We start from the raw sequence: 12,696 nt of genomic DNA, 5'->3' as shown, positions 1-12,696 counted from the left end.
CAGCCTGGGCCAGAGTTCGAGAACAGTTAAGAGAAACCCTGTCTCAGAAATCAAGAGAATCCAATATCCACTCATGTAATACTTTATATCGCCTATTTAACTAATTCCACATGCAGATATGATGCTAAAAGTCACATGTGAGGCCTCATGTATGCTAGACACTCTACCAATAAAGCCATGCTCTCAGCCTAACCTGAAATTTTTTTCCTTTTTTTTTTTTTTTTTCGAAACAGGGTTTCTCTGTGTAGCCTTGGCTGTCCTGGACTAACTTTGTAAACCAGGCCGGCCTCGAACTCACAGCGATCCGCCTGCCCCTGCCTCCCAAGTGCTGGGATTAAAGATGTGCCACCATGCCCGGCTCTAACCTGATTTCCTAATGCTCTACTGTGTCCCAAGAGTCACTGTCTTCTTTAGTATGCTGTTAGCAATATTATCAGCCCCTATGACACTCATTCCATTTACAACATGACTTTACTTTCCAGAACAGCCCAAAGGTTCTAGAAAAGATAACATCAATGTTTTAAATGTTTCCGTTAGGTCAGGAGCAATTTTTTTTATTAGTCAAGCCCTTTTCTTCCTTATGCGTTTCAATTTGGGCTGTGTAGCCCTGGCTGTCCTCAAACTCAGATCTGTCTGCTTTTGTCTCCCAGGTGCTGGGACTAAAGGTATGTACCAACACCCAGCTAAACCTCTCATTTTCTAAATGTAGTTTTGAGGAAGCTATGGGAAGTAATGAATTTGCACAAGGTTTTGTGCTACTATATATCCTAATAGGATTCAGTTAGAATAATAGTTGGTGTAGTGGCTTAAGTGTTCTCTTACATATTTGGAAAGATTTGTGGTATTGGGAGCAAGCCACCATCAAAAGTACTAGGTCTCACAGCACAGGTTGGACTTGACTGCCCTCACTTCCACTTCTGGGGTGCTGGGATCACATTAATGGCCCTGTGCACACTAGGCAGACACACTACCAGCAAAGCTACAGCTCTAGTCATAGAACATGTATTTTTCTATAACAATAAACCACAGCATTACTGGCAGGTCATCATTTGAAGGTAAATAAACAAAACACACACACTGCACTCATCAGGTAGGTACCTAATTATTTCACGTTCTGGATCTTCCTAAATATAACTGTGAGTAATCAAAGCATGTAAATGCCCATAAGCCAAGATTTTCTATAAAGGTAATTAATCTACAGCTTGTTTCACACATACAAACACACATCAAATCCCCCATAGTACTATGCTAACATAAATGGTGAGCTTTTTTCAGAGACTAATAGTTTATGGCCATGATGTAGTTCCGTTGGCAGTTATGTGCCTAGTTTGGCTTTCTTGCAGGACACGGGTTCTCTTCCAGGCACCCACACAGCAGCTCACAACCATCTGTAAGTCCAGTTCCAAGAATGATACGCTTTCTCTAGCTTCCATAGACAGTGCATACACAGCCTGCAGGCACAACAGTCCCACACACTTTGTTAATTCCACTGTATCAAAGATTAGTAATTTACCACTTAATTGATCTCTTCCTAGACCCATACAGCTTTCAATAGTTTCAAAGTTCACCCTTGAAGAGACTAACACACCACAGATAGTTCCCCATATTCCAGATGCCTCTCCACTTCCTTATGTATCATTCCCTGTCATCTGACCATTATTTGCATGACTTCATTTCTAAAGTCTCCAGATGCAACAGAATAGACAAACCCTAAGTATTTCTTAGCCACACTACTCATGTTTCCTGGACATGGTGGTACATGGCACTTGGGAGGCAGGTGCAGGTGGATAAGTGAGCTTGAGGCCCACCTGGTCTATAAAGCCAAGCCTGTTATATGGAGAAACTGTGTGTCAAGAAACCAAATTTGTTTTTAAAGTTGTCACTATATGAAGGTGTGCATAAAAATGTCCAAGAACTTTTTTTTTTAAAAACCAATTTGCACTATTAAATGAAATACTAAGTGAGTCGGGCACAGCAGGCTAGGAGTCAGTAAGACACCTTATCTCACTTTTCTGAATATCACAAAGCAAACCAACCACGTTAAATATTTTGTGCCTGTAAATTACTGAACCATTAACATATAAATTCTTGGCAAGCAACATTCTTTTTTTTTTTTAAAGGAAGATGATGTTGATGTAAAGCCTGCAAAAAAAAGCGAATCTCCCTTTACTCACAAAGTGAACATGAAAGCCAGATTTGAACAAATGGCTAAAGCAAGAGAAGAAGAAGAACAAAGGAGAATTGAAGAGCAAAAGTTACTACGGATGCAGTTTGAACAGAAAGAAATTGATGCAGCATTACAGAAGGTATGCACCTACATAAACGGAGGTGGTACTCTAAACAAGTTTGAGTTAAGCAATTAAGAAATGTGTCGGGCTAGAGAGATGGCTCAGTCGTTAAGAGCACTGTCTGCTCTTCCAGAGGTTCTGAGTTCAATTCCCAGCAACCACATGGTGGCTCACAACCATCTGTATATGTAACAAATAAGTCCCAGCTCTCAAGCCACTGGAATGGTTTAGATAATGGTATAGTAAGCATGCTCCCTCCTATGCACTAGCCAAATGTTCTAACAATCAGCTATATCCCTAACTTTATCTTTTATTAAAATGCCAACTTGATAATGCACTTATTTTAATATAGAAAAGAGAAGACGAGGAGGAAGATGATGGTAGCATCGTTAATGGATCCACTACTGAAGATGAAGAGCAAACCAGATCAGGAGCGCCATGGTTCAAAAAGCCTCTAAGAAACACCTCAGTTGTAGACAGTGAGCCAGTCAGATTTACTGTTAAAGTAACAGGGGAGCCCAAGCCAGAAATTACATGGTGGTTTGAAGGAGAAATACTGCAGGACGGAGAAGACTATCAATACATTGAAAGAGGTGAAACTTACTGCCTCTATTTACCAGAAACGTTCCCAGAAGATGGAGGAGAATATATGTGTAAAGCAGTCAACAACAAAGGCTCTGCAGCAAGTACCTGTATTCTTACCATTGAAAGTAAGAATTAATTGGCTTTGATCCTTTGTTTTATTAGGAAATAAATAGGAAAAAATATCATTCTTCCTTCTTCTCTTTTTTAGTGGACGACTACTAGGCTTCCTTCTTTCCTTGGAACTCTCTCTACAACTCTGGAGGGGCCAAAAAGGAGACCAGAAGTGCCACTATATTATCTTAATACATTTCCCCAAATCTTCAAACTAGGAGCTCATCTAAAGAATGCCTTTCCTAGTGCACATCAGGGTTATTACCATGCTGTACAAAGTCAACATGTAGTTAACAGGGAAGGGAAATGTACTCATTCTGTTAGAACCTGAAACAAAAGCTTTGTATTCTTCATATTTATAGCTATTATGCTTAAAGTATACACTGTTTGCATGAATACAGAAATGAAAATAAAATTGGAACGGATCAGTTTTTCTCTGGAGTGCATAATTGTAGATCCAAGTCTTCCTGAAGTGGACATACTAACAAAGGAGAATGATTCTTTTCACGAAAAAGGAGGGACACTGAGAAGAAAAACCCAAGTAGGATTTGAGAAACTACCTCTAAATTAAATTTGACAGAAACCAATGCCTATGCAGTTTTCCAGTATAATGAGTATCTATCATGTATTTTTCAAATGTGCAGAATGACCACACTTAAACTTAAGTATGACCTGCCCGAACAAACGGTTTAATTTTAATATGAACAAACTTGAGCAAGTATTTTCTTTAACATAGTTGAAGGTTTCAGGGCCTAAGAGGATTAGATTTAGAAAAAAATTTTTTTTAAATCTGAAATTCTGGCTTTAAAAATAAGTCTGTAAATGACAAGTATAGTATTGTCCCAGCACTTGGGAAGACAGAGGCAGTTAGGTGGATCTCTGAGTTCCAGGACAATCAGAACTATAGCAAGGCCCTGTCTCATAACAATAATGAGCTATCATGTTCTAATAGTGGGTAGTAATTTGTGAAACCATAAGAAGGTTACCTGTGCATGAAAAGTCCACTTCCTTACTTAGATATCTACCCTTTTTAAAATTTAAAGAACTTATCATTAGAATTAAAAAGGCAAAACCACCAATACTTTTCTCACAGTATATCTTTAATGACAGGAGTAAAGAGGAAATGTTTTACTCAGTATACATATCAAAGACACAAAAGACAAAAGCACTCTCTTATAATAATAATCACTGTACATTTATTTTTTTAAGGAAACCATAAGGAATACAAAATTACAACAATCACGTGCCCTTTTACATACAATGTCATTAAAGCAAAACTCTAAACCAGTTTGTAAAGTATTCAATTTACCTCAAGTCCAAGCTGCATCTCCCTAAGACACTGTTCCCATCACAGTAGCCATTTTAAGCCAATCTTCTTTTAACACACGGGTAGTTTCTGTAGAGAACACTTTTCTCAGGACGAAAATGCATCGAGCATGCATAAGAAAATATATATATTTGCAAATACATTGAGTTTCTTTAGGGTATCACCGAAGAAAATAAAAACCATGGGATTTGCTCTTTAAAAGCACTTATTTAGAAATTCCTCAATTATAGTTATATTAAAAGTTGGCTGGCTGACTGACAGTCAATAACCAAACAAAGAGGGTTATTTTCAGTCAAATTATTTCTAAGTATTATGAAAATGCATTTTAAAGCCAGGCAGAATTTGCAGAACTAAAAATGAGATCATCTCCAGTGATCATCAGTTATTTCTACATCAATATTCTAGACTACCTGTAACTATATTCAGGAAGAACTGTTTGTAATGGCAAAGCAGTCAAGTGAACAAAAACTTCGCTTGAGACCACTAGCTACGCCTATCTAAACTCACTTTAATGAATTAACTACCAATATATTTAAGAATATACTTTACACCTAGTATCAAATTACTGGCTTTAATATTAAAAATTACTCTTACTACTAAAAAACAAAACAAAAAAACCCAGAAGTATACGCATTTCTGAAACAAACATCAAAGCAAAGAATTCTACATATCACTAAACTAACATGTATGTCATTTTAAAAATCTGTAAACTTTTCATTAAATGAGTTTACTTTCAATCTAAACCATTCAATTTTCTACCACCCTTAAAACCTGCTGCATTCAAATCAACTGGCTCACCTTTTCTGTTTTTCATTTACTTAAAGGTTTAAAATGCTTACAGTACCAGTGAAGGTAATGAATTGAAAGCTCTCACAAGACAGTGCTCAGCATCTATAAGCATTCACCCAGATTTCCAAACACCAACTACAACCAATCGACACCTGACAGACTCTAAAGATGATTCATACTGACCTGACCCATCTCTCTTTCTCTCCCCCCACAACCCCCCCTCACACACACCCACACACCCACACCCACACACTGCTGCAATAACCATATAACTTAAACTTAACAGTTTATGGAACATTTAAGTGAATAGCACTTTAAAATGAAAAGTGATCAAGAGCAGGTACATTATACCCTATACCATATTATGTATGGGAACACATTTCATATTTCTCAATTATGATTTGCCAATTTTACCTTCTACATTGAGCCCTTCTATGGTCCATGCTCATCGGCTCACCAATGGCATACACTCAAAGGATTCCTCTTTATGGGTAACTATCTCAGGACCTGATTTTATGAGCTATGATTTGGTGCTTGCAGCATCTTCAGCACTGTGTGTGAAAATGAAGGCAGTATTTTTGAATATTTTTCTTTGTTGTAAAGATAAGCAGGAGTTTTTAATAGGATCAGCACATTTTAGAAAATGAATAAAAACAAAACTGATAATGGTGCTGCTTTAAGACAATCATTTAACTCAAAATATGTACTAGTTAAAAACATCATTCCTAAGAACACAATCATTTTAAACTGGCAAAAATAAATGCAGCGTAAGTTATTAAAATATTATAAATCAGAAACTATTGGTTATGCAGATTATGAATGGTTATTTGTTATACAGTTAACATTTCACTGATGCACATGCCTTTTCTCAAAACTTACTGCCAGTATTCCTTACTCTTCCTTGTCAGCAAATACAAGTCATGAAAACAGAACTGTCTACGAAACTGACTCCAAACGTTCGTTCCTACTGAACTACTATACTTTAAAGCAATAATAATAAAGGAGGAAAAAGAACAAAATCAAAAAGCCCATAAGGTATGGAGGGCAAAGAAAATGTCCTATCATTTATACAAACAAGCTGTGAAGGCTGTTGAAATTTCTGACAAAATGATTCCTACACCTTAACTATTTAATTGTTTTTACTGCAACATTTCTATAACTTGGGGTGGGTGGGTAAATACAAAAAGATTTGGATGTTTTTTCAGTTATAGCAGCAATCTACTTGTTTTATTTTAATAAAAAAAAAAAAAAAATTAAAATTAAAACCATTACCCAAAATTGCAAACTGTTGTTTGAACAACTTAACAGACTTTCCACTAGACTGGTAGCATAAATAACAAAATAACATTTGGGGAAGCAGTAGCAGATTGCTTCTGAGTACACAACCACAAAAATCTCACAGGGACAACATTAATGTACTGAAATATTTATATATATATATGTCCTTAGGTTGTGCTTACCTGTTGCTTTTTGCAGCAGAACCTAAGGTGGAAGGTCTGGGAAGGCACTGTGAAGTATAAATAATTGCACTGTTTGCAATTAATAAAGATTTTAAACTTTAAACGAATCAAAATCAACAGCCTCCAATTTGTGAATTATGATACTGAATCCAACTATTTCCTTCAGTTTAATTACTAAATGCACCACTTTCCTAGGTCATCTATGCAACATCATGCAAATACTGGAATTGTTCATGTCAATACCCTACACTTAGGATCTTAACACATAACTCCTTAACTATTAAACTTCAAGCTAGAACTACGTATCTAGATCTAAATAATACTAAGGGAAGTCACTCTAAGTTACATAAACAAGCAAAAACATTTCAAAACACCCACAATGAGCTGTACTGTTTTTCTGCCCTATAATTGCAACATTTGCCCTCTTACAAATGGTGCTCCCCATGGATGATAGAACTGACATATTTATGAAAAGGTGTTAAGTGCTACATTGCTTATAATTTGCAAACTGAAAACCACCCCTGCCTTACACATTTAAATTTTTTCATATCACTATAAAAGTTATGCATATTTTACACTGAAAAACAGCATTTTAGGAGCACCAGTAGTACTATTCAACTTTGTTAATGATCAATTTTCTTTAGCTATTAGCTAAAGCATATCAAAAATACTTACCCATTAAGCTCACTTTAAAAAAAATACAGAACTATGTATTATTCTATGTTAAGAGGCAGTTATCATTTCCAATGATATCAGCACTGTATTCCAACATAATAGTCACACAAAATATAGCAATTGCATTATGTGGAACATCGACAAAAAGATACTGTTGCAGTTAATCAATTTGTCATTCTGATGTACTTACAGTGCAATGCTCCTTGAAGGAACACAATCAAGGATGATACACAGCACAGTCCTCCTCACCCCTACAGAGCTAGTTCTATACTGGCTGGATCAAACCTGCACTTCAACAGACAATGGCAAGACAGACTGTATTTGCATGTAGTCTAATATATTAATATGCAAAGAGCCAACAAATATGCAGAGTAAAACAATGGTTTTTCAACAAAATATCAGAACTTCAGCATGAATGTTAAAGAGTAATAAAATGATTCAAGTACACAAAAATTAATTTGATTCAATGACTGGACTTGTGCATTTACAAGACAAAGCTTATCTATACTGCAAAAAGGAAAAGAAAAACAAAAAACAAAAAGGCTTGAACGTTTTCATACCCCAAATGTTTCAATGGCAGATGCAATGTAGCTATACTTTCACATTCTATTACTTTTCTATCCTAAATTTAGAAAGAAACACACTATTATATATATATACACATTGAAAGAGTTGTTTTACATGAAAAAACAAAAAGCTTCTTATAAACTACTCAAACCACTGCCTGAAAACTGTTCAAAATTAGTTATGCTGAAACAGTCTTGGAAATAAGAACAGGAAGGTTAACTGTTGTAGCAGCAGTACAGGTCTGAAAACAGTGCTCATGTATAAAAGGAAATTTCACTGTTAATGCAATGGAAGTATACTAAAGATCATTGTATACACATGCAGATTTTAATCAAACAGACGGGGAAAAAAATGAAGATATCAGGATTACTTGTGCTGAAATAGCCAAATACAACAGAAAAGATCCTCCAATCTACCACTATACTGCAAGGGGGAAAAAACATGCCAGTATTTAAAAACTCAGTAATTCATGGGGAAAGCTTATATATTTGTGTATATGTATCTTAATTTATCACTGCTAAGAAATTCTGAATCCTTTACCCACATATCCAACTTACCGACACAGGAGGTTTCATATCATTTATTGTAAAGCACAAAACAGGCATTTTAAAAGTGAAAGTATACATTGAAAAAGTACATTTATATCACAAAGCATCGACCACATAATAGTTGCAAATACATTTGCTGGAATGTGTACATCTACACTAAAGACTAAAAACAAACCAATTTTCATTTCTACACAGAAATATTAACCTCCTATCAGTAGTGATAGATATTTTGTACATTTTCAAAATAAAAAAAAAAAAAAAAGGGGGGGAAACACTACTTTAAACCAAAACCAAAATTAAGATCTTCATCAAGTCGTCTGCATCCATATATTTAACAAAGGTTTTTTTCCCCCACACAATGAAGCAAATACTGTATTGTCCACTTCTTATTATTGGGCCTGTGCAGAAGAGATACATAAGAGATACACAAAAAGTTAAAGAAAATCCTTTAAATGGAGCTAATTCAGGAGTGAATCCTTTAAGAAAGAAAAACTGGTTAATATAAATGATGGTGGCTTCTTGCATGATTTGCAAATCCCTGGGGGAAGAAAATTTATTTTTTAAAATCAAAGGCATTATAAAAATAGCACTCAGATGCCAGAAAGCATTATTAGAAAAACCAAATCCCCAAGCACACTAACGCATCTCATTCTCATGTAATTATACTTTATCAAGTAAAAAGTAAAACATATTCCCATACAAACATGCAGAAAACAGTTGGAGCAGAAACAAAAAGTAGCAAGTGTATTATACCTGAGGTGCTGGAGGATGCTGCGGCATTCCCTGGGGGCTTGTTTGGGCATAGTATGCTGCTTGCTGTCTATAGTACTCAGCCCAGGCTGCACTATAATCTGGCTGACCACCTGGTGGAGCCCCAGCAGGAGCAGGAACTGCTTGACCTTCAGGAAAAGAGGGACTTTATTGCCACAACTGTAATTAACATTCTCATAGAATCTCTTCTGTAGTAAAGACAATACCTTGCTTCTTGTAATATTCCTCCCAAGCCTTTGAATAATATTGTGTCTGCCCTTGTTGATCTAAAAACCCCTGTTAGATGTAATACAAAATTGTATCCACTCTAAGTATAGTTTGTAATGATAGGCATAGAGGGTCAATAGTTCTTCTGTTTATCTTGACACAGGGTTTCACTTAGCACTGGCAGGCTCAGAACTGTAATCCTCTCGCCAACTTCTCAAGTGCTGAGATAATGTGTGTGTCTCACTGCCCCTTCAGTTACTTTTATCTTTAATATGCTTTAAAGAGAGAGAGAGAATAAAAAAGTGCAGTAGGGCTGGAGAGATGGCTCAGAGGTTAAGGGCACTGACTGCTCCTCCAGAGGTCCTGAGTTCAAGTCCCAGCAACCACATGGTGGCTCACAACCATCTATAATGTGATCTGATGCCTTCTTCTGGCCTGCATGTACACCTGCACTGTATACACAATAATAAATAAATAAATAAAGATAAAAAAATATTAAAAAAAAAAAGTGCAGTATACACACAAAGAAACAGAAAATATGCTTTTCTTTTCATCTCAATCACAAATTTTAGTCTTTTAGTTCAGCACACTACTAATAAAGACAAAATAACCCAAACATGCATAGCTTTAAATAAAGGGGAAGATTCAGACATAATCTTTGACAAGAAAGGAAGGAGAGGAAATTATGTTTTGCTCCTTTTCTTAAACTCAGAAAAGGTCTCACTATCCAGCTTGGCTACCTGCCTCTGCCTCCTGAATGCTAGGATTAATCGGTCATGGAGCCAGTATACCTGGCTCACTATTCTTTTATCCATTTGGCTCATCTGTTATACTACTAGTCTTAAAATTCTCTCTCTCATGCACACCCTCCCCTATACACACACTCACGTGAGGGCGATACCTAAGACATATCAGAGTACAGCTCTATTAAAATCACCTGGCAATTGACATAAGGATCAATCAGTCAGCTCTAATGAGTGTTTTGCTTTGTTTCTGGGAAGAGTGACCGACTGAGTTATCAAATGAAAAATAAGATCAACAAATATTAGAATTCTGAACAGATTTTGTAAACAAGTTAACTACAAAAGACAATTTCTTGACTGGGACATTACAAGTTTAAGAGCAGAGGGTATTATTCAATACATCTGAGACAAAACGATCTGCAACTTACTTTGTAATGGCCCAAGCATAAGATAAAGAACATTTGGCTCAACACACTGGCCAAGCTTGTGGCTGATGTACAATTTTTCTAACTTTTTGAAGGTTTTAAAATTTCCAAAGTGAAAAAACAAGCAAAGAAACGGGGCACATACAGGACATGTTGTATGTGACTATAGACACCAAGCTCTGTAAGACACCTTTTTTATATTATAGATTCAGAAAACTGCTCAGAGTAAAGGCCAGCTATGTGAATAAAACATTAGGCCTTAAAATGTATTGGCGGGGGCGGGGATGGTACTTGTTTGGGTAGTGCAAAAACATTTCCAATATTTTAAAAACTCTCATATTTCATGAATAACGTTTTGGAGTTTAACATAAGGACCCTAATAAAGCAATATGACTTGGGCTAGAGAGATGGTTCAGAGGTTAAGAGCCTAGCTGCTCTTCCAAAGGTCCTGAAATCAATTTCCAGCAACCACATGGTAGCTCACAACCATCTATAATGAGATCTGGTGCTCTCTTCTGGCGTGCATGTGTACGTGCAGGCAGAACACTGTACAAAAGAGATATGACTCAAAGTAAGTTTCAGTATTTAGAAGATTCTCAAATACCAAAAACAGGGCTGTCCTGAACTCGCATTGTAGACCAGGCCAGCCTCAAACTCAGATCCTCCTGCCTCTGCCTCCTGAGTGCTGGGATTAAAAGCATGCATCACTATGCCTGGCTCAAAACCAGGATCCTTTTTGTTTTTTTCAAGACAGGGTCTTTCTGTGTAGCCTTGGCTGTACTGGACTTGCTTTGTAGACCAGGCTGGCCTCTAATTCACAGCGACCCACCTGTCTCTGCCTCCCAAGTGCTGGTACTAAAGGTGTGTGCCACCACACCTGGCAAAAAAACAGGATTCTTAAACCATACACCATCCATTATAAACTGTACATGTGACAGCAAACCTGGTTATGCATAATGATTTAAGATACAGAAACAATCAGACAGGTAAAGCAGTCTTCAGTTTCAAAGTCTCTAAGAAAAACCCAAATCCCCAAACTTAAAAGTTGCCAATATTTGATATTCTAAAATGTCTAAAACAGTGGTTTTTAACCTGTGGGTTGTGACCCCTTTGGGAAGTGGTTGACCAACCCATTCATGAGGGTCACATATCAGATCTCCTGTACATCAGATATCCACACTGTGATTCTTTTTTTGTTTTTCAAGACAGGGTCTCTCTGTGTAGTCTTGACTGTCCTGGACTCACTTTGTAGACCAGGCTTGGCCTCGAACTCACAGCGATCTACCTGCCTCTACCTCTCAAGTCCTGGGATTAATGATTATGATTCTTAACAGCAGAACACTTAGTTATGTAGTAGCAACAAAAATGATTTTATGGTTGGGGTCACCATAGCATGAGGAACTGTATTAAGGGGTCGCAGGGTTAGAGTGTTCTGATGTTAAATGCGGCTTCATTGAGCTGGAAGCAGATCAACAACTCTGACTTACTGAGGACTTAGTTCTTCCAGGTCCCACCTGTTCCCCTCTCTTTTCAGCATATACACCCGTGTTCCACTCCCTTAGTCCTGTATGTCTGTCACTGGTCCACACTGTAGCAGAATACTGCCTAGCTTGTATATATAGCTCAATACAAAGCATCAACACTTGTGTAACACAAGAGCTGTCTTTCCTGAACAGACCATCATGCTCAGTCATCTCTGGATAGACCTGTATTTGTTCCACAGCTGCTTCCCGAGGGTTCAAGGTATTAGATGACTTCAGAGTACCACATCAGAACTCAACAGTGTAAGGGCTTTAGAAACATATGGCTGTGCTGTATATGGTAAATATGGTCCACACACCATGTACATGTGTGTAGAAGTAAAAAACGTGTGAGGTTGCCTTCGTCAACTTTAGGTCTCCAGTCTCTGTACCCACTGAGCCCCTCGCTGCTCTGTAATGGCTCTTAAAAACACTGCCCACGTTGGCTCCACTTATTTTCTTCCTAACAGGAATCACCATAGCGTTTACCCAGATGCTTAATTCTTTCCTGATCACAGAAGTTTTGTTATTCTACCTCCGGCCTCCACCATTCCCCACTCAGCTCTTCTTCATGTCTACTAACAGTGGTTTGTTGTTGTTGGTGGTTTTTGAAATTCAGGTTCCAAGTCTGTGTGGATAAACAGGGCATGGTGGCACAGCCTGTAATGTCAGCCCTTGGG

General features: G+C 37.2%; 2 protein-coding genes across 17 annotated transcripts in view; one reads left to right on the top strand and one right to left on the bottom strand.

Annotated features, from left to right (window-relative positions):
* The window catches only part of Nexn (nexilin F-actin binding protein), a 28,267-nt gene extending 25,258 nt beyond the window's left edge, over window positions 1-3,009 (top strand). Inside the window, exons 12-13 of the mRNA XM_051165479.1 lie at window positions 2,121-2,306; window positions 2,641-3,009. Of these exons, the coding sequence (XP_051021436.1) occupies window positions 2,121-2,306; window positions 2,641-3,009 (555 nt within the window). The remainder of the gene's footprint in view (window positions 1-2,120; window positions 2,307-2,640) is intronic.
* A 989-nt stretch (window positions 3,010-3,998) lies between these two features.
* Window positions 3,999-12,696, bottom strand: part of Fubp1 (far upstream element binding protein 1) — a 909,332-nt gene continuing 900,634 nt past the window's right edge. For 4 of the 16 annotated variants that reach the window (XR_007832808.1, XR_007832810.1, XR_007832809.1 and 1 more), the window contains exons 20-23: window positions 9,104-9,249; window positions 6,561-6,607; window positions 5,515-5,651; window positions 3,999-4,380 (exon numbers count right to left, since the gene is read on the bottom strand). Coding sequence is in view for 6 of the 16 variants with exons in the window: in XM_051166042.1 (XP_051021999.1) it covers window positions 5,621-5,651; window positions 6,561-6,607; window positions 9,104-9,249 (224 nt within the window). In the remaining 10 variants the exon portion in view is untranslated. Of the gene's footprint in view, window positions 4,381-5,337; window positions 5,652-6,560; window positions 6,608-7,931; window positions 8,889-9,103; window positions 9,250-12,696 lie in introns of those variants that run through there. The other 12 variants (XR_007832816.1, XR_007832817.1, XR_007832813.1 and 9 more) reach the window with 5 other exon arrangements.

The sequence above is a fragment of the Acomys russatus genome, chromosome 23, assembly GCF_903995435.1.
Source record: "Acomys russatus chromosome 23, mAcoRus1.1, whole genome shotgun sequence".
Taxonomy (NCBI): Eukaryota; Metazoa; Chordata; class Mammalia; order Rodentia; family Muridae; genus Acomys; species Acomys russatus.
Note: the sequence above shows the minus strand (reverse complement) of the source record. Positions and strands in the feature narration are given on the sequence as shown.